This window comes from Diprion similis, chromosome 3 (genome assembly GCF_021155765.1).
Source record: "Diprion similis isolate iyDipSimi1 chromosome 3, iyDipSimi1.1, whole genome shotgun sequence".
NCBI lineage: Eukaryota > Metazoa > Arthropoda > Insecta > Hymenoptera > Diprionidae > Diprion > Diprion similis.
The window spans coordinates 6,708,558-6,726,735 of NC_060107.1; the positions used below are offsets into that span (position 1 = coordinate 6,708,558).

Below are 18,178 nucleotides of genomic sequence, written 5' to 3' on the forward strand. Positions count from 1 at the left end.
AAAAGTGGCTGCATTGAGGGAAATCCACGTAAGCAGAACGCCGTTGTTTGCGATTAAGGAGACAGCTGGAGTAAACCGCGGCCATCTTAGACACACATACGTCTTTCTTGGGATGATATACCAACCCGTCAGTATCTCGACTGACCGGGTTTAAATAGACGATTCTCGCATGCCGCAGGAGTCGAATCTGAGAAACGGCGATGGGAGGCGAGAAGAAGGGAGGCGAGCAGGGTTCGGATTACCTGATGGAGGGCTGTCAATCCATCTACGTTCCCGGTGTTGATGTCGGCCCCCTTCTGCAACAAACGAATCACCTCCTCCTTGTCGCCCGCTGCACATGCTGCTAAATACACACAATCCGCGGAGAATTTAATCTTACGATCAATCTGCCTTGGGTGGGGTGGTTCGCGATTTGTTTCCGACGTTTCCCAACGCTTTAACTGTTCGGCCCTCTTGAAAAGAGCCGAACTTGATCGAGTCTCTAGAGACATTATTTGATCCACACTCTCGACTCACACTCACTTCACTTGCTCGCTCTCAGCCCCCATACGATTTCTGTCCACTGTAGATGGAGGGAGCGGTCGCCCGACGCCGAGGCACCTCTAAACTCGTGCTAGGCTATTCTTGGAACTGCTCGGAGTCGCTCGGTCGACTCGGAATGACTCGGCCGTGCAACCCACGCGCTACCTCAAATTCGTGGTCAAAACACAAACTATCCACAGATTTGTCTAGCTTCACATTCGTGGTCTTTTATGCGAGCTGAGTTGCCTACCGTACGGCGGTTTTACACATATCTTGAGTTCTCGAGGAGATTTGGGTGTGTTTTCAATATGCTTTGTGACCTCATGTCTTGTGGCGTTTCGAACTGACCGCACCGAGTGCAATTTCCCTAGTTTTTAACCAATAGCAAGGGTGGAATCCTAGGGAAAATGAACTTGGTGCATACTCAATGCAGTCAATTGTAAATGCTATTACTGAAAAAAGCTAACCACGGGTGATTTCTTCGACTAGTTTAAAGGCTGTACTAGTCAGTAATTTTAGGAAACTCTAAATAGTATTTGCCGCTAAAGAGATATCGTTGACAGGTGTTTCGTCGGTAACACTGGGTGCATTACCATAACCACTGGGCTAAGGTGACAGATAGAAAAGAACAAGAAATTGACGCCGGTATGTCAATTGACCAGTAACCATGAGGGCATTGTGGAATGCGTTTTTACCCGCTATTTTTCGAAATGTGGCTGAATTGAGTGCCTCTTCTAGAAAATTTCGCTCTTATTATAGGTCGAAAACATGTCGAAAACTGGAGACATATTGTTCGTTCTACAACGAGTATAGCTAGGAAGAAAAGAATCTCTCTTTACTCTCATATAACTAGTAAAAAACGCAACAACAGAATCTCCCGCTCGCATGGCATTGGTATTTCCAAAAAGATATATGATACTTTAGGGTCCGTTCTGTAGGGACTCTAGGTAGCGCTTCTCTGCTTTATTGACATCTATTAGTCAAATTTTATATATACATTTTTCCAAATATTTCTCCGTAAATCTAACGCATGATTGGTCAATGATTTGTGCTATACTAGAGAATCTACTAGAGGTAGCTCCCATTGTCGTCAACCTCGTGAAAACTGCAGCTAAAGTGATGAGAGAGCGAGTATACATTGTAGATACTCCGTTTCTCTCACTCTGCATTTGATTGGCTGAGAGGAAACGTATCGATCAATCAAGTGTAGAGCAAGAGAGATAGGTGATAACGGGTATATACCTTTGCCTCTTTCCCGACGTTCCTATACGCCTATGTATAGAAACTGTGTGTGAAACACAGCATAAACCGTGGGCGTAGACATATAGTCATGGAATACAGTGCGTGCGAGAGAGACAGCGATTGAATTACGCACCTCTGGTGTAGGGTTAAGGAACTCAACCCGGCACACCACCAGTAGCCAACTTCAGCTCAGCGAAAGAGTTTCAGCTGGACGTTTTGGTCGACGTCTGACTGGACGTCTCTGCTCTCTTCAGTCGAGTAGAAACGTAATGGTGGACGGGTGGTGGGTCGGGCGGCATAGTGTCATTGAAATTATGTGATTAGTGATCCGTAGTGAGTTGTAGTGTGTTCATAAATAGAAACCTGTTAAGTACTTTACAACAGCGGATACTGTCGTTTCCCTTTAATGGAATGTGAGTTTACATTTACGATTACATTGTCCATTACTATAATTTTTTTTAAACTCTCTTTTTATTTTCCTCTGCTTTTATCCGACGTTTGTTCCCCCACGACGTTTGCATTCCTACACGTAAAAGTAACGCGTGTAGTTCGTTGGATACATCCGAACGCATAAGGCTTGCTCGACTCAGATTCCGAGCCAACTAGCAGACTACTATCAGGCTGCTTTCTTCTCAAACAACGAATCTGATTGGTCCGAAGCCTTTCACATAGCGCTCTGAAGCTACTTGGATCTAGTCCAAAGGCTTTAATCAAACGTATGTATATACTTACATTCATACATACCTTACATATACGCTTTATTCTTCTGCCCTGCTCCTTGCATGTCGCAGTCTTCATCTCGTTCGTCGCATCGGCGAACGTTGGGATTTTGTGGAAAAACGGATTAGCTATCGGAAACGCTTTGTAACGTCAAATATCGCGTTGTCATATCCATGATTTTTAATCTGACAGGAATTTCATTCACGTATAATATTCCGCATGTTTTTACACACGGAGATTTTCGCCACGATAAATACCGTTATCACGGCGGCAGGTCCTCAGTGAGCAACGAGGCTGTTCTTTCCAACATCTATGTGGTAATTGACAGTTCCTCCTGACCTTTTGAGGATTCTTACGTTTTTCTACTCTTTACTTACCCCGATTGTGCGAATCCTGCCAATTGCCTGATATATGGTGCGATAAATCATCACAGGTATTATATCTCTCCTGCAATCAGTGCGACATAATTTTAATGTATGATGAATCATCACGTGTCTTATACTTTGTTGTATAATTCACAAAGAAAGCACGCAGGTACCCGTGTACACTAACGACTAAACTGCCTCTTTATTAATAACAATCTAACAATCGATTATATTTACTGTAACAGGTTTGTAAGTTTATGTAAAAATTGAAAGGTCAGGTAATTTTTTATCATTGTTCATTTATTTTTCAAGAGAAAAACGATAGTTGCTAGCAGTGATAATCCGATTACGTAGCTCATTTTAACACAGAGATAACATTCGAATTGATAAGGTTTATTTACTTACATTCACAATGGCAACAACACAAATACCATTATACTTTGATAGAAATACGTACTGACTAAAAGTAAATGATAAATTAATTCTCCAGGTAGATGAGTAAGAAATTCAAATACAATTCATTTATTACTCACCTAAAAGTACAAAATTAAAACAATTTGTTTGGTCGGTTTTTCAATGCTGCTTATTTTCATATCACCAGAATTTCAGTCTGTTGTCATTTGGATTTTCATTGTTACCAACGTCGGTTGGTAAAATGCAAGATAGATCACACTGTTTATATTGAACAAAGTTCAAGTATAAACAAATCTTGTCGGACAAGTTTAAAAGACATAAACGGCAACTGATGAAAGTATAGAGAAAAATAAATGTCTATGTGAAAATAAATGTTTGTCCATTGATAAAATTAACTTCATTATCAGTAATTTTAGAAAATCTATGTTTGTGTCATTGTCTTCAAATAGAATATTTATAGTTCAAGCTTTAACGTTTTTCTTTGAGGGTTGCTGATACAAATAGTTCAAGACAGAATCCTGGTAACGTTATTATTTTCCATTACACTATGAGTTCATTTCTTAAAATGTCACATTATTTTTTATATAATTATTCTTTCAATAATCAAGATGCTAAACAAGATCTGTGCAAAAACTTTTGTACTTGTAGGCCATCGTCTGCTAACTTAGAATCTTTTTTTATGATGAAATCAACTGTCTATTAGTTCATCATATTTAACATCATGTAAAATATATGTACAACTGAGATGTTGACCAATCAAGCTTGACCAAAAATTGTCAAGAGTTTTTACCTCTGTTTTTATTAATATTGACAATAAGTAGCAACGACGGTTAATTTTTGAGGAATAAATAAAATGTAATTAGCTTTTTGAGAGCACATAATTTTGAAATCATGGCTCATTATTGTATTGATCAAAACTTCAAGTACATTGAACAACTCAATCGAACAATCGAACAACTGTTCAAACTAGACTAATATTGCAAGACACATGATCCATATGACTTCTATAATTCTTATTAGTAGTATCCGTTGTGAAAAACTGTAAATGAAACTACATTAATGGGAAGTGCAACAATTTTTTATTATACACTAAATTATAGAGGTTCATGATTGGTTTTATACATGTAAAACAAATGAACACAAATGAATGAACAAAGAAGTATTATTCCCAATATTCGTTGCAACATACGACCATACAGAGCAACTAAAGTTTAACTCGTTATAAAACAATCTCCCTTGCAACGTGTGCACCTGATCCTTTACACGACGGTAGAGTCCAAGTACTATGATAATACTCGAGACTGGTTATTCATTCCAACATCCTGTTTATACATTCGTAATTCTGAGAAATCACATTGTTCGCAAATTATTTGTCAAACCGTTGATGGAACGCAGAGTAAAAAGAAACAAAAATGTTTGCGAAGAATTTAGTGCGAATTAAAAAAGAATGCCATGGGTTGTGTGAAAATTATTACATTTTAGGGTCATTTTACCTACTAGTTCCATGCAGACCTGAGAACCTAAGTCTTGGAACTTTCCGCTGGTTTCGTTATTTTCAAATGAAAATTGCGGGCGAATTTATTTTTACAAATAACACAGAGAGGGTTCGGCTGAATTTACTCAAAATCGCGTTCGTTCTCAGTTAAATGGGGCCAGACTAACATACCACATTATATCTAACTTGGACAACCCATTTTCGAGATATTTTCGGAGAATAGAATTTTTATTTTAGTAAACAACTCTTCAAAACTTTTTTCAACTATTTTGATGAAAATCTGATCAGTTCTGAATCGGGGAAAAAGTATGAGGCTGATTATTCGTGTTTCTGGAAACCCGCTATTTCGTAATTTTAAATCATAATAAGGCAAAAGATATTCATATTTTCAAATCTTAGCCACTTCAAAATCACTAGAAAATTTCAAAATAGTGATTTTTTCCTCCAATGTTTCGTTACGCTTTACGTTGACTTCAGCTTCATGAAAAAGTTTCATCTATTTTTTCTCTGATACCGAAGAATCGGGAAAGTTTTAGAGATTTTCTACTTACAGTGTAACCTTCGGATAAAAACCTGTCAAGCATTGTACATACATACACATATTTCTACAACTTGTCATACCGTTGTAGACTGAATTCGGGCGTAGATTATATATATATGTCGTGTGAAACATAACGTCTTCGAATAAATTATTTTATGTCAGCTTCATCATGTGTTGAAAATGTTTGTTATGCTTAACTCTCGATATCTTATCTTTTCTTAGATTTCATCGAATTCCTTTGCCGAAACGACGGTTTTCGTACATCATTTTTACGATTATCTTCTGTTAAACCGAGAACATTTCAGATCCGTTATTTACCGCCCACACCGGCGAACGGATTGGTAGTGTGAGAACTGCTCTAATTCTTGCGCGTTGCATCTCATCGCCCACACTTAACCGTATTTATAGAAACACAGTCATCTCATGTCTTTGTATGTTTGTATACCGATGAGGCATTCCATGCCAAATCACCGAATCTCTGACTGACCCCGATCATCCAAAATTTATCCAATTATTTTCCGTTATTTTTCCTTGATTCAAAGATTTTTCCACATTTTCATCGCCATTTTGCAATTGTAAATATTCAAATATTTTTTAGATCGATCTATACGATTTTTTTTAGAAAAAATTGACGGAACGTATCGCAAAAATACAAAATCTTGAGTTTTCCTCGATGATGGTACTACAAATTCAATTCTTGAATTTTTAACCGATATGTATACTAAAGTTTCAACGCTGCTGTCCAATTTCTGTAAATTTATTCAATGTATTGTTACGTAGTTGAATATCCCAGGTGAATGTGCGATTAATATCTAATTGAAAAAAATCGTATCAACGGAATTTCTGGACTCAGCTTCGGAATTTGCGAATTCCTTTTAGACGAATTGGAAGTTTTGGAAAATTTTAAAGCTCATAATGAATTAAGAAAGAACTTTTCAATTGCACATAAAAGTCTTTTGAGATGGCTGAGCTTGTTTTTTAATTGTTCAAATAGCGATTCATTTTTCCCGATATTGAAGTTAGTAATGTTATCGTAACAAACCATTGGGAAAAAATCACTATTTTCTTATTTTTACCATGACTGAAGCAACGACGATTTTAAAAAACGACTATGTTTTGTTTTGTTACGGTTTACTGAATTTAAAATAATTCGGAAATCGCGAAGTAACCGTTTTTCTTCAGCATGAATCGTTACGATATGTTGCTAACTTCACATAGTGATTTTTCACTGACAAGATTTCGCGCGTGGATGTGTCTCATAGCGTGGGAATCCACCTCCGTTATTCAAGTTGGCACCGCCATAACGGAAAATCAAAAACCATGCATAACTACAAGAGTTTTAGACTTTTTTTTCGACTGCTTAAACTCAACCATGTCAAGCCATTTTCCATACCTCGAAATTCATCGCGCCTCAAACTTGCTTTAAATTTCCCAAAATTTTATAACTTTGTTTTAAAAACGTCCTGTAAATTCGCAAACTTGGACTAAACCATGAAACTTCAATTCGGAAGCTATGAGATATCGATGGGATTGAATTATGTCGATTAAATAAATGAGCTAAGTGGTGGATACGTAACTGAAACATTTCCGATGAAAAGGTTGTTCAAACTGTGCGATGTTTCAGGTTTGAGAATTTTGTTGTCGCATTCATACTCAGATTGAAAAAAAATTGCGCACCTAATAAATGAAAATTTGATTAGCCATTGAAGAATGAAAAATTATAACGGAACAAAGGATGAAGGGATGTGATAAGTGAGACCCAAAATACAGTGCAAAACATGTTCACGTATAATATGTGTTAAGCAATTCAATGCTGCGAAGTTGGCATCGCGTTACAGGCTTAATCCCCCCACATACGAACGATGAATAAGTGACACATTCAATTGCAAGACAACCACTTCAAATTATTTATTACTCTTACATACCCTATGTACTATTGAATATTGATCTTTATTTCTAAGGCACAAAGAAAAAAAATTTCACAGAAAAACGGCGGGGGTTAATTTTATAGATGGACTTGGTACTTTGATTAGCTGCTTTTACACTTGATTTTCACACCTATACAAAAGTTTCGTTGCAATCGCTAAACGGTAATAGTTGCACGGTGTGTTTAGTTTTCCTTAACACGGTTAATCGCGTCTTTTGAAACTGAAGTAAAATTTCATTTCGTTATCATTTTACTACGAAATCATAGCCTAACGGGATTTTGTTACAGTAACTGACCGCACAAAACTACTTTATTTACAAGGAAGTATGCTACAAGCATAGATAACTTTGATAAATAGATATATTTAAGATGATAATAGTGGTCAAAAGCAAATTTTGTGTCAGCCGCTATTACATAGCCTCCTCATAATTGGAGAAAATTTTTATTGCCTCTTCCTATGCCGCAAAACCTGAAGCATATAATAAGAATTTAATTATAATTTTACGTCAACAAATTGTGCACGGAACGAGCGCTTTCGATCTGAAATAAAAGACCATCCAAGATTGCACCGTGACTAATTGGATAATTGGCCAATTGCGCGAAATACTATTTTCGGCACTTGGATCCGAGTAGCTCTTCAATACCGGACTATAGATTTAGATTGACGGACTACTTGCAATCAATCGAATGAATTGGTCAGTAACATCAAAGGACCTGAGTGCGATATAAAGGTAATTAAGAAAAAAACAGCATCTAATTTTTGTGAAATTTCCTACGCTGCACAATCGATGTACAATATTGAGTCTACATTCTAGTCCGTGACCGACGTGAAGTTGCTCGCCATCCCTCATTGTTGGATTGAAACACTTCGTGACAGAAATACGTTGACCGATATTCTTTGCGCACGATGGCACAATTTGTGAAGACATGTACCGTTCGAAATTTAAATTTCATTCGGCATATTTCATTCGGCTTTGCTCGCCTACAATGATCATTCTTTATTAGTAATCAGCACGCGCAACTCTGGCTTTTTTTCTTTTTCTTTTTTTTTTCATTCTTACTGACGATGAGGATCTCTTCGTTAATGAATTCACGTCACGCTCCGTCTGGAATAGCTGAACTAATATCCCACACCACACTTGGTTTATTCTAGTTTTTCCATTTCCTTTGGGAGTGTTGTGCAGTTACGGAATATAGCGAAAAAATTCACGATGAAACGATGCTTAATATTAGAAATATGTCGAACGTTTTGTTGAAAAAATGTTTACAGAAATATACTAATCGTAAAAAAGGAGGTAGTTCGATATTTTTGTATGTTGATGATGCGAAATTGCGAGTAAAAAAAATTGGATCAAAATTGATATCGGCATTGTTCCTTTTTTTTTCTTTTCTCTTTGAAATTGAGTGTTTTGAATTGTTCGAGAAAATACATATTTTCAGTTCAATGCATTTTCATGTACTGATTGATGAAGCGCATTTCTATTTTTTTTCATCTAAAACATTTTGACAGTGATTAAAAATTTACCAAAAAGTAAAGAGTTTCTTTTACTCAAAGATTTAAAAAAAATCGTTACTTCTATATCATGGGTTGGAACAAATATAAAACAAATTTATCTTATGGTTCTAGGAGTATAAGAAACAAAATTTATTAAGAAAATGAGATGGGTGAGGGATTACTAGCATTCGAAAATGTTTCGAAATTCCACTTTGACCAAACTGAAATATATCTCCCATTTTTTTAAACATTAAAGATACATTGTGATAAATTCACGAGAGACCATACTCGTGGCTGGCTAAACATAGCAAAAACATTATGAAAAATAAAATGTCCACGATGAAAATGTAACAAAACGTTGCCAAAGTGTGACATGTATGAAATAAAATACTTTTCGAATGAGATACTTGTTGTCTTCTCAACACAGAATGAAAATTCTATAATTGAACGTGCACGTGTATTTTGAGTTGCCCTTTTGAGTAGCTGTAAATAGCTGTGACTGGTGTCACCAAGACAAAAAGATCAAATTCTCTATTTATGTTGGTTCAATTAAAAAAAGCAAGGCATCGTTGCTACTCTTACTCCAAATATATCGTCTGCAATGTTACCTGCGACGAACAACATACCACGTTCACTGTCAATCCGTTTATTTACGCTCCATATGTAATGAGGAAATAAATGCCGTAGATGCCAATAGGGTTCAGCCTGCCGTGACATTTCTATTAACTGCAGTTTTTTTCATGCTATTTTCACTCTGGAACGTAGTTGGTTGGAAGATACGTAGTATGTGGCAATTTGAGGTCCTCGTAAGCTTTCGACAGTTTGAAATATCCGTAGATAAACTTAACATAGCAATATAATCGTTACCTTTTATTATGTTTTTGAATTTGTTTCATTTTTGTTACAGGCGATGACGAAGTAGCAATTTTAGGTTTTATATAAACCACTCAAGAAATAAGGAAACTGGATGGATAGATAATGGAGCATCAATTGGGTCGAAAGCAGATAGCCTCGCCTGAAGTTGCTTTAGCTAGTGAAGTCTTTGATCAATTCTGTAATGCTTCTACCTTAAAATCAATTCTTGGCCATTTTCGTCATCTCTGCGATTTACTAAAACTAAAACCAAACACCTTCAATCAATTCTATCCAAAGTTAAAATCTAAATTAAGATCATGGAAAGCACAGGCTTTATGGAAAAAATTCGATCAACGTGCCAATCACAAATGCTACAACAGAGGAAAGGCATGTCCGAATACAAGGGTAAGTTGTTTAATCTTTTATAACAATTGTTAAATAACAATGGCACTAGTTGCGAATATCCCTGAGTAAGATGATATTTCTGAGTTGGGTCATGTTTCAAATGGTTCCATTGATGGTCACATATCTCACTTCATTGCCAGTGACAAACCTGCTTAATTTATTATACAGTCATCATTTTGTTTACATTTCCACCACTGAAATACACTCACGTAAAGTCTCGTTCCAAAATTTAGTTGGCATCTCCTACCATCTCGTCGATTGTATTCGACTGTTGACCTCTAGAATATTGAAGAGATTTTATGCATGGGTTCATCCTGAAGTAGTAAAGGAAATCCTCATAAGATTTTAAGTTCTCAATTAATACAATTTCGTCGTTGTTTTCGTCTTATAAAATTAGCACGTTTTCTATTTTATTACAGGTTTTGATTATTGGAGGTGGCCCGTGTGGCTTGCGGTCAGCCATAGAGGCGCAACTGTTAGGAGCGAAAGTAGTTGTTGTGGAGAAACGAGATCGAGTAACCAGAAATAATGTTCTTCATCTCTGGCCATTTGTTATTCAAGATCTTCGCAGTTTAGGCGCTAAGAAATTTTTTGGAAAATTTTGTGCTGGAGCCATAGATCACATAAGTATTAGACAACTACAATGTATTCTGCTTAAAGTTGCCTTGGTACTTGGGGTTGAATTTCATGAAAATGTCAGCTTCGATGCATTGGTGCCCCCTCCTGAAAATCAGGAGGAAAGCAGTAAGTAATGATTTTTGATGAATTGACAAATTTTAATACCTATTAGAACAGATGACTATTTTTCTCGAGTAAACACATGAGTGGATGAAAGCTGCAGGAGTCACAGAATTCCCACCAATCGACACAACTCGCCTCAATTATTGTATTAAATTGGCCATTTACTAGTAGAGTTCATTTACTGGTGTATAAATGAAAAAAAAGTTACACACGTTTTTATATTATCTGTCCATCTCGGCCTGTTTCGATAAGGCTCCAAAACTACTGGACGGATTTACATGTGATTTTTATTTTAATGACTCAGTGTCTTCCCACGCAGGTTTTAATCCATGTTTCATGTTGTCTCCAATTTCCGGGTAGAAATAACCGATCGCAGTTTCAAGCTGATTAGAGTGAGGCGCAAACGCACGTTTTAGTAAAGGAAAATTTTCTCCTTCTGTTCCATGAACGATTATCCAAATAGTCCGAATCCTTGAAATTTCAATAAAGTGTCTGCCAAATCGCGGAGTCGAAATTTGAGCGCCAGTTTGGAGGCGAGTGACCGAATATGGCTCGCAAATATGATTCATCACATGTGGGCTTAACAGAAATAACTGCGAACGGAAAGATTCTTGTTGAGATGAATTAGTATTCGAAAAATCAACTTCTGTTGCAAATTTCTCGGAACATACTGGCTCGATTTATTCCAAATTTTAAAGCTCGTAAATCTTATTGAAAAAATATTCAATCATTTTAGAGATAGCACATGCGGAATTGTTACTTTCTAGTTTGCTTGGGTACATTATTCACACTAGCAAACGCACTGGCCCATGAGTATTTGGTGGGCTAAATTTTCTACAAGACTATTATAATCGCAATACAAAAAAAAAAAAAAAAAAAAAAAAATCAATTGCGGTAGAGTGGTAATAACTTACAAAAATCATAGATTTATCTGCAAAAATTTCAAAACGTCTGTATACAAAAATATCTTATTTGTATCCACAAGAACTAGTTGATTACAGATTTTTCGATTGAGCAAATGTTATAACGGACTTTGCAACAGATTTAAGTTTGAAAATTTCCTATAGATCGATAATACATTTTCTTTAGTATAAAGTTCTCGTCCTCAAAGACCTTTTGGGGAATCTTAATACATTGTGAATGAAAAGCCAGTACATGAATATATCATTTCATAATAGAAAAATTTCTCCCGCTTGTGAGACTTGATATGAATTCACATCTTACCTCAGAATGAGTTATTATCAAACTATTCAAATGAAGAACGAAAATGAATATAATGAATTGATTTAAATTTCTTACGGATTTTTACTGAATGTTTGGTCATTTAAGATCGAATAGGCTTGCACAATACGGGATTAAAATTAAAAATATGGTCTTTTTATATTTAAAACGCTCTAATTTACGTATTTGATTACAGAAATCGGTTGGAGGGCAAAGACTACACCAGCCGACCATCCAGTATCTCAGTATGAGTTTGATGTTCTACTGGGTGCCGATGGTAAAAGGAACACTTTGGAAGGCTTCAAGAGAAAGGAATTTAGGGGAAAGCTAGCTATTGCAATAACTGCTAATTTTATAAATAAAAAAACTGAAGCCGAGGCACGAGTTGAAGAAATTAGCGGCGTTGCATTTATTTTCAATCAAAAATTTTTCAAGGAATTGTATCAAGTGACGGGTATTGATTTAGAAAACATTGTTTACTACAAAGACGACACCCATTATTTTGTTATGACTGCCAAAAAACACAGCCTTATTGACAAAGGTGTCATCCTTCAGGTACACCTGTTTTATAAGTGTAATTTTCGACCCCAATTTCTCCATTAATGTTCAAAACTCTTATGACATCTTGTGTGGCAGGATCATGCAGACACTGCCAAGCTTCTGGCAATGGAGAACGTTAATCGAGAAGCGTTGATGCAGTACGCAACTGAGGCTGCGGAGTTTTCGACTGAGTATCAAATGACTAACATGGAATTTGCTGTTAATCATTACGGGCAACCAGATGTAGCCATGTTTGATTTCACGTCAATGTATGCCGCTGAAAATGCGAGTAGAGTGTTGGAGCAAAAAGGTCATCGATTGCTCATGATTTTGGTCGGGGACAGCTTGTTGGAAGTAAGTTCATTTTTGTACATTATTCCAAGAAATACAATCAGGATCTGTATGTAAATGTCTGGCGCACATAGAAAAATCACACTTTGATATGTTACAAGTACTGTAAGTTATTATATAAAATTCAACTTACTTGTAAGATTCGTCCTACTTATTGTATTCTTATTATGATGTTACTCATGAAATGACTTTACTTTGAAAATTGTAATCGAACTTTCATCAATAGGTAAATTTTTTAATATCTTTTTAATAAGAAAATCTGCAAAAATTAAATGAGCATAATCAAATTCTCTAGCCCCGAACGATTTGTGAGAATTTGTCATTTAGTATTTAGTAATTACTTTCAATTAGTTTGAGTTCTTAATTTTAAATTTGCTGAAAATATGTTGTTTTTTATTGATAACGTTTCTTAACTGCAATCGAAATATGAACTTATTTGTTTGTTTATTTTTGTTTTTAGCCATTTTGGCCAACAGGATCTGGGTGTGCTCGGGGATTTCTTAGTTCCTTAGATGCTTGCTGGGCCATCAAAGCATGGAGTACCATGACTCCGTTGGAAGTTTTAGCCGAACGGGAATCTATTTACAGACTTCTTGGGCAAACAACACCAGAAAATCTCAATCGAGATTATGCTGCGTACACTTTGGATCCTCACACAAGGTCGGCTTGTAGTACATTTCTTAGCTCTGAACATGTTTTATTTGCAGTATTGGTAACAAACACTTGACAGTGTTGATCTAATATATCCATATATTATAATGTGCTTGCTTAAAGCGAAGGAAAGATAACGATAACAATACTAGGTTAAAGATCATAACGTTAATATTCCAATGCATTTAAAAAAAAATCGTCATTTTGCAACTTTAACACTGTCTAAAATTCGATAAATCGTAATAGTCCAAAATGTACTCTTATTTTACAAACCCAAATTCCTTTAAGATATTCAGAAGTAGCAATATTGTAAGCTTTTATTACAAATATCACAATATTTCACTGTGTTAACGCCACTAACTTCAAGCTCATAAAACGCATGCTTCAAAAGCTGCCCGTTTTAAATGTTAACCCCATAGGAGCTTTTTACGTCAGGGTAGAATTCCTAATAAAGAGAAAAACAATACTTCAAGTAATAATAATTAAGATATTAAAAAATTATGGAACAGATGAATGAAAAAGTGTGGAAGAGGCACTCATTCATTTCTGACATAACAATACAATATGGTGATATTTTTAAGCATCTATGTTTTGGCACTACTATGTTGTTTAACTTTTAAAAGTAACAACCTTAAAGTTGCTTTCGAACTTTGTAAGAATCAGAAACTGTTTATAGGGATACTGACTGGTTTATAAACAAAAAATGGGATGAAAGTACTCCATGAACAGTATATCGATGACCCATTTTGTAAATGAATAATTTTTCTGTTTCTCAAGGTATCCAAACTTGAACCCTCGGCTGGTCACACCGATTCAAGTGCGTGGCCTCTTGGATACGGATGATCCAGATAACATTGAACAGCCTTCCATGCAACCAGCTGTAGATATTCCCAAAAAGCGACGTCGTAGGGGTAAAGAAAATAATATTCAACTTCAGACAAAGATATCCCTGCACGCAGTATACCTACATTGATGAAATTTCAGTTTCGCAATGAATGATTATGAATTATGAATTTTTTAATGAATTAACTTGAGACGCATCTGCTTGCGATCGTCAGAGAAAAAGTCTTCTCGTGTTGAGTCTGAGTATATTTGTTTTTTTTTTCCTTTTTAAACAAATGTCAAGTGACTGCATGAATAGTTCCAATAACAATGTGGCTAAAATGAACCAAATTTTAACAAGTATACAATTTGAGTGTGAAATTTTTTTTCTAATATCTCTTTGATTATCATCTCATAGAAATAGAAATTACATTTCTAACGTAGATCTTGGAACAGACTCTCAGGTCCATCCAGACGTACTTCTTCATTGGTTGCGCAAACAAGTGGCTCTCTATAACACGGTGCACATAGCTGATATGAGTTCGTCGTTCAAAGATGGTTTGGCTATCTGTGCAATAATTCATAGATACAGGCCTGATCTAATAGATTTTCATTCTTTGAAATCTGAAGATGTTGAAAAAAATAATCAACTCGCATTCGATATACTGGAAAAGGAGCTGGGAATTTCACCGGTGAGTAGTATACAGTTGCAAATTGTACGTGCAAGGCTCGTTCAATACGTTTCAGCGAAATAAAATGTAAAGAAGTTTGTCGTTCTTTGCCTAGATCTTTTTTTTATAGATCTCTACTTACTTATTTCCAAAATTTGTTGATTTGTGTTTTCATGATATATTCCACTACTTTACTCAATTTTTTTTTTCTCTCACAACAGTGATGGTTCATACATTTTTCAGCTGTATGCTATGTGAATATTGTCTTTCTAATGCAGGTAGTGACTGCGGACGAAATTGCTTCCTGTGATGTGCCTGACAAGTTAGATATGTTTTCATATCTCACTCAAATATATGAAACATTTCGGGGTGAAATTCCACACATTAAGCATCCAAAGTTGGTAAGTTTATGAACTGATTCTCAATTGCTTCTATTTCTTGTGCGTATGTTTGTATGTTTTGTTTATACTGCTATTTCCTTCAAATATACGAGAAATTTTGGATAAGCAACTATAAATGTTGGTAATATTAGTTACTAGTTGGTCTGTGAGAAAAGTTAGTTTTTTTTCTAACAATAAGAGTTCCCAGGCTATATTCAAAACTCTCTTATGCGTACAGTTAAATGCAAATAAATGCCTCGTTAATACGTGATCACCATGCCGTGCACTTGCACTATTGACTGAGATTCTGTTTTTTTCAAACTGATCTTTACACTCACAATTTATGAGATTGTCCTAGAATATACATTGCACCATAACAACTAACAGCGATCGAGGAACAGTCTATCAATTTGATTCAGTCGCACCCTACGTTACAGAGAATAAATCTGCACCGAAAAAAACCAGACGGATTTGCTGTTTATTTGACTGAATCAAGAGTCGAACCAAATGTTTTCACTGTGGTATTGAGAACTATGTAATTACACAAGAACCACTGTAACCGCTGCGGCTAAATCGAATGGTCTGCGGTTCAATACACAATTCTGAACCCTCTTTTACCAGCTACATGCTTTCACGTGTGGCCAGAGTGTAACTGAAATACTGTTTTAGCTACGTACCACACATACGATTCCATCACTTGCACTAGTCACCAAGTTCAAACTTCCGATCCCACATATATATGTATTATTTACAATATCTTGAGTTATAATAACGTAATAGAAATTGTGAACGACGCTCGCTTGATTTTCAGGAACCTGAAACCGAGGATAGGCCAACTTTCACCAAACAATTGAAACAACTAACTCCGGAACAAAGAGCACAGCTGTTGGGTCGTATTACTAAACAAGATGGTACTTCCCGTACAAGACACTCACGTTCTAGGCATGGCAACGAGTATGGACAGTCAGCATCAGAAAAAAAAGCTGATTCACTAAGTCGCCGATCCAGAAAACGACGGAGTACCGACAAAATGGGTGCAACAACGGTGAGATGACATTAAATACTAATCAATCGCATCAACAATGTACTTTCACATACGTATAACATGTAGTGTCAATAGCTTCTTATCTAGTGTAAGCGACATCTCTGCCGAAATTTTTGACGCTTGCGGAGATGCAATACTCGTATCTTGGGAACCCACAATCATGATAACTTATTGAAGTGTAGTAAGGCTATGCTAAGTGATCAATTTCCTAGATTCACATGCATACTCGATTCTTTACCAAACACATTCTTAAACGTCAGAGTTAAGAATAATAGTTTACGATGGAAAATTAGGGTAAAAACCAGTTTTTAATAGTACATTATGCAACAAGGGAGTAATCGAATTTTATTCCTGTGTTGCATATACGACTTTATTTCCGATGCAACTTCAGCCACAGGATTGACTTGAATAGAGAAGAATCTTAATTTTTGGGTGCACGGTTTGTAATTCTGTGAAATACTTGAATTTTTAAATAAAAAAATACTATTCAGATCAAAAATACTCTTTGTAAATGTATTCATTATGTAACTGAGAAGAATTATGCAAAATTTCAACTTAATCCAGCAAGTGGTTTGTAGAAATAAAATTTCTTCGCTGTACAATTGAAGAAGTTTTTCCCTTTTTTCGATATTTCAAGTGTTCTGCATACAGAAGTACATGCAAATATGGTAAACTACCTATATCTTATGTAGATAATTCCTTCAGCTGAAGTAAAATAATCTATGATTTGAGAATTTAATTTTCCGAGTTCTAAGTACTTCAAGACATTTTTGCACCCATACACTTGCAATCCAAATCTAAGTATACATTTTTATATTTTGACGAAAAGGAGGAAAGATTGAAGAGACTCGAAGATATAGAAAATAATCGAAGTGAGCGTATGATGAAACGTCAGTACTTAAGAAAAATGGCGAATCAGCAGTTCTATAAAAGTATGCAGATGCTACAGGCAAATGCCAAACGAGACAAGGATGAACCGTTTGAAGATTATTCTATATTTCTTTATCGACAAACAGCGCCCGATTTCAAAGATAGGGTGAAAGAGCTAGAACAGAAAATACTTTATCCAGTAAGCCTTACAGCGTGTGAAAAAAGCGTTTTAACAGTTGATATTGTCAGCGTTTTAACATTTCGCATTATTAGCTGACTTGAACACTCATCTTCTTGCAATTTTCGCTTGAAGATAATTAATATTAACATATAACATTGAACATGCGGCACCGAACCAAAGAGTTTTACAACTGACTTGTATGTTGACTAAAAAGTTTTGTAGTCGGATTAATTTTGTGAAAAATGTTACAGATCAATGTCAGAGTGAAACCTTAGAGTTTGAATTCTCTAATTCATCACCATTTGATCGCAAAGTTGGCATAATTGAATAATACTTGGATTCGTAACGAATGCGTACATTTGATACATGAAATCTTGTGCTGAATGTATTCTATAACCTTTGATGTGCATTATCGTACATTTTGCATTTTAACATTGTTTTTATGCTAATTTGTGTTTAACAATGAAATATTAACAAAAATTCTGTCACAAAGTAATACTTATTGAAAATTATAATTCTTAGGATAGGGATCCAAAGGTTGGAGGTGGACCACAACGGGGTGCTGCTGACGAAGAATTTTCTGGTCGAATAAAAAATATTGAAGACAAATTGAAAGGGACAGCACCAACTGAAAAAAAGCCCAGAGATCTTTTACGCGCCATCGGTAAGTTTTAACGTCTCTTGCAAGCTTAGATTTAACAATGTCCAATGCCGGTAATAAATT

At 35.7% G+C, this 18,178-nt stretch overlaps 2 protein-coding genes across 14 annotated transcripts in view; one reads left to right on the forward strand and one right to left on the reverse strand.

Moving 5' to 3' along the window:
* LOC124404032 (protein phosphatase 1 regulatory subunit 12A) overlaps positions 1-642 on the reverse strand; it is a 43,909-nt gene extending 43,267 nt beyond the window's left edge. For all 6 annotated transcript variants that reach the window (XM_046877841.1, XM_046877840.1, XM_046877839.1 and 3 more), the window contains exon 1: positions 243-642. In XM_046877841.1, coding sequence (XP_046733797.1) covers positions 243-491 — 249 coding nt within the window. In that variant the 5' untranslated portion in view covers positions 492-642. The remainder of the gene's footprint in view (positions 1-242) is intronic.
* Positions 643-1,952: 1,310 nt separating this feature from the next.
* Positions 1,953-18,178, forward strand: part of LOC124404955 (F-actin-monooxygenase Mical) — a 38,844-nt gene continuing 22,618 nt past the window's right edge. For 2 of the 8 annotated variants that reach the window (XM_046879511.1, XM_046879512.1), the window contains exons 1-12: positions 1,954-2,177; positions 9,629-9,981; positions 10,401-10,725; positions 12,140-12,498; positions 12,580-12,837; positions 13,295-13,494; positions 14,263-14,396; positions 14,752-14,999; positions 15,257-15,379; positions 16,170-16,403; positions 17,233-17,472; positions 17,977-18,118. In XM_046879511.1, the coding sequence (XP_046735467.1) occupies positions 9,700-9,981; positions 10,401-10,725; positions 12,140-12,498; positions 12,580-12,837; positions 13,295-13,494; positions 14,263-14,396; positions 14,752-14,999; positions 15,257-15,379; positions 16,170-16,403; positions 17,233-17,472; positions 17,977-18,118 (2,545 nt within the window). In that variant the 5' untranslated portion in view covers positions 1,954-2,177; positions 9,629-9,699. Of the gene's footprint in view, positions 2,178-2,312; positions 2,481-2,564; positions 2,802-2,824; positions 2,918-9,628; positions 9,982-10,400; positions 10,726-12,139; positions 12,499-12,579; positions 12,838-13,294; positions 13,495-14,262; positions 14,397-14,751; positions 15,000-15,256; positions 15,380-16,169; positions 16,404-17,232; positions 17,473-17,976; positions 18,119-18,178 lie in introns of those variants that run through there. The other 6 variants (XM_046879507.1, XM_046879505.1, XM_046879510.1 and 3 more) reach the window with 6 other exon arrangements.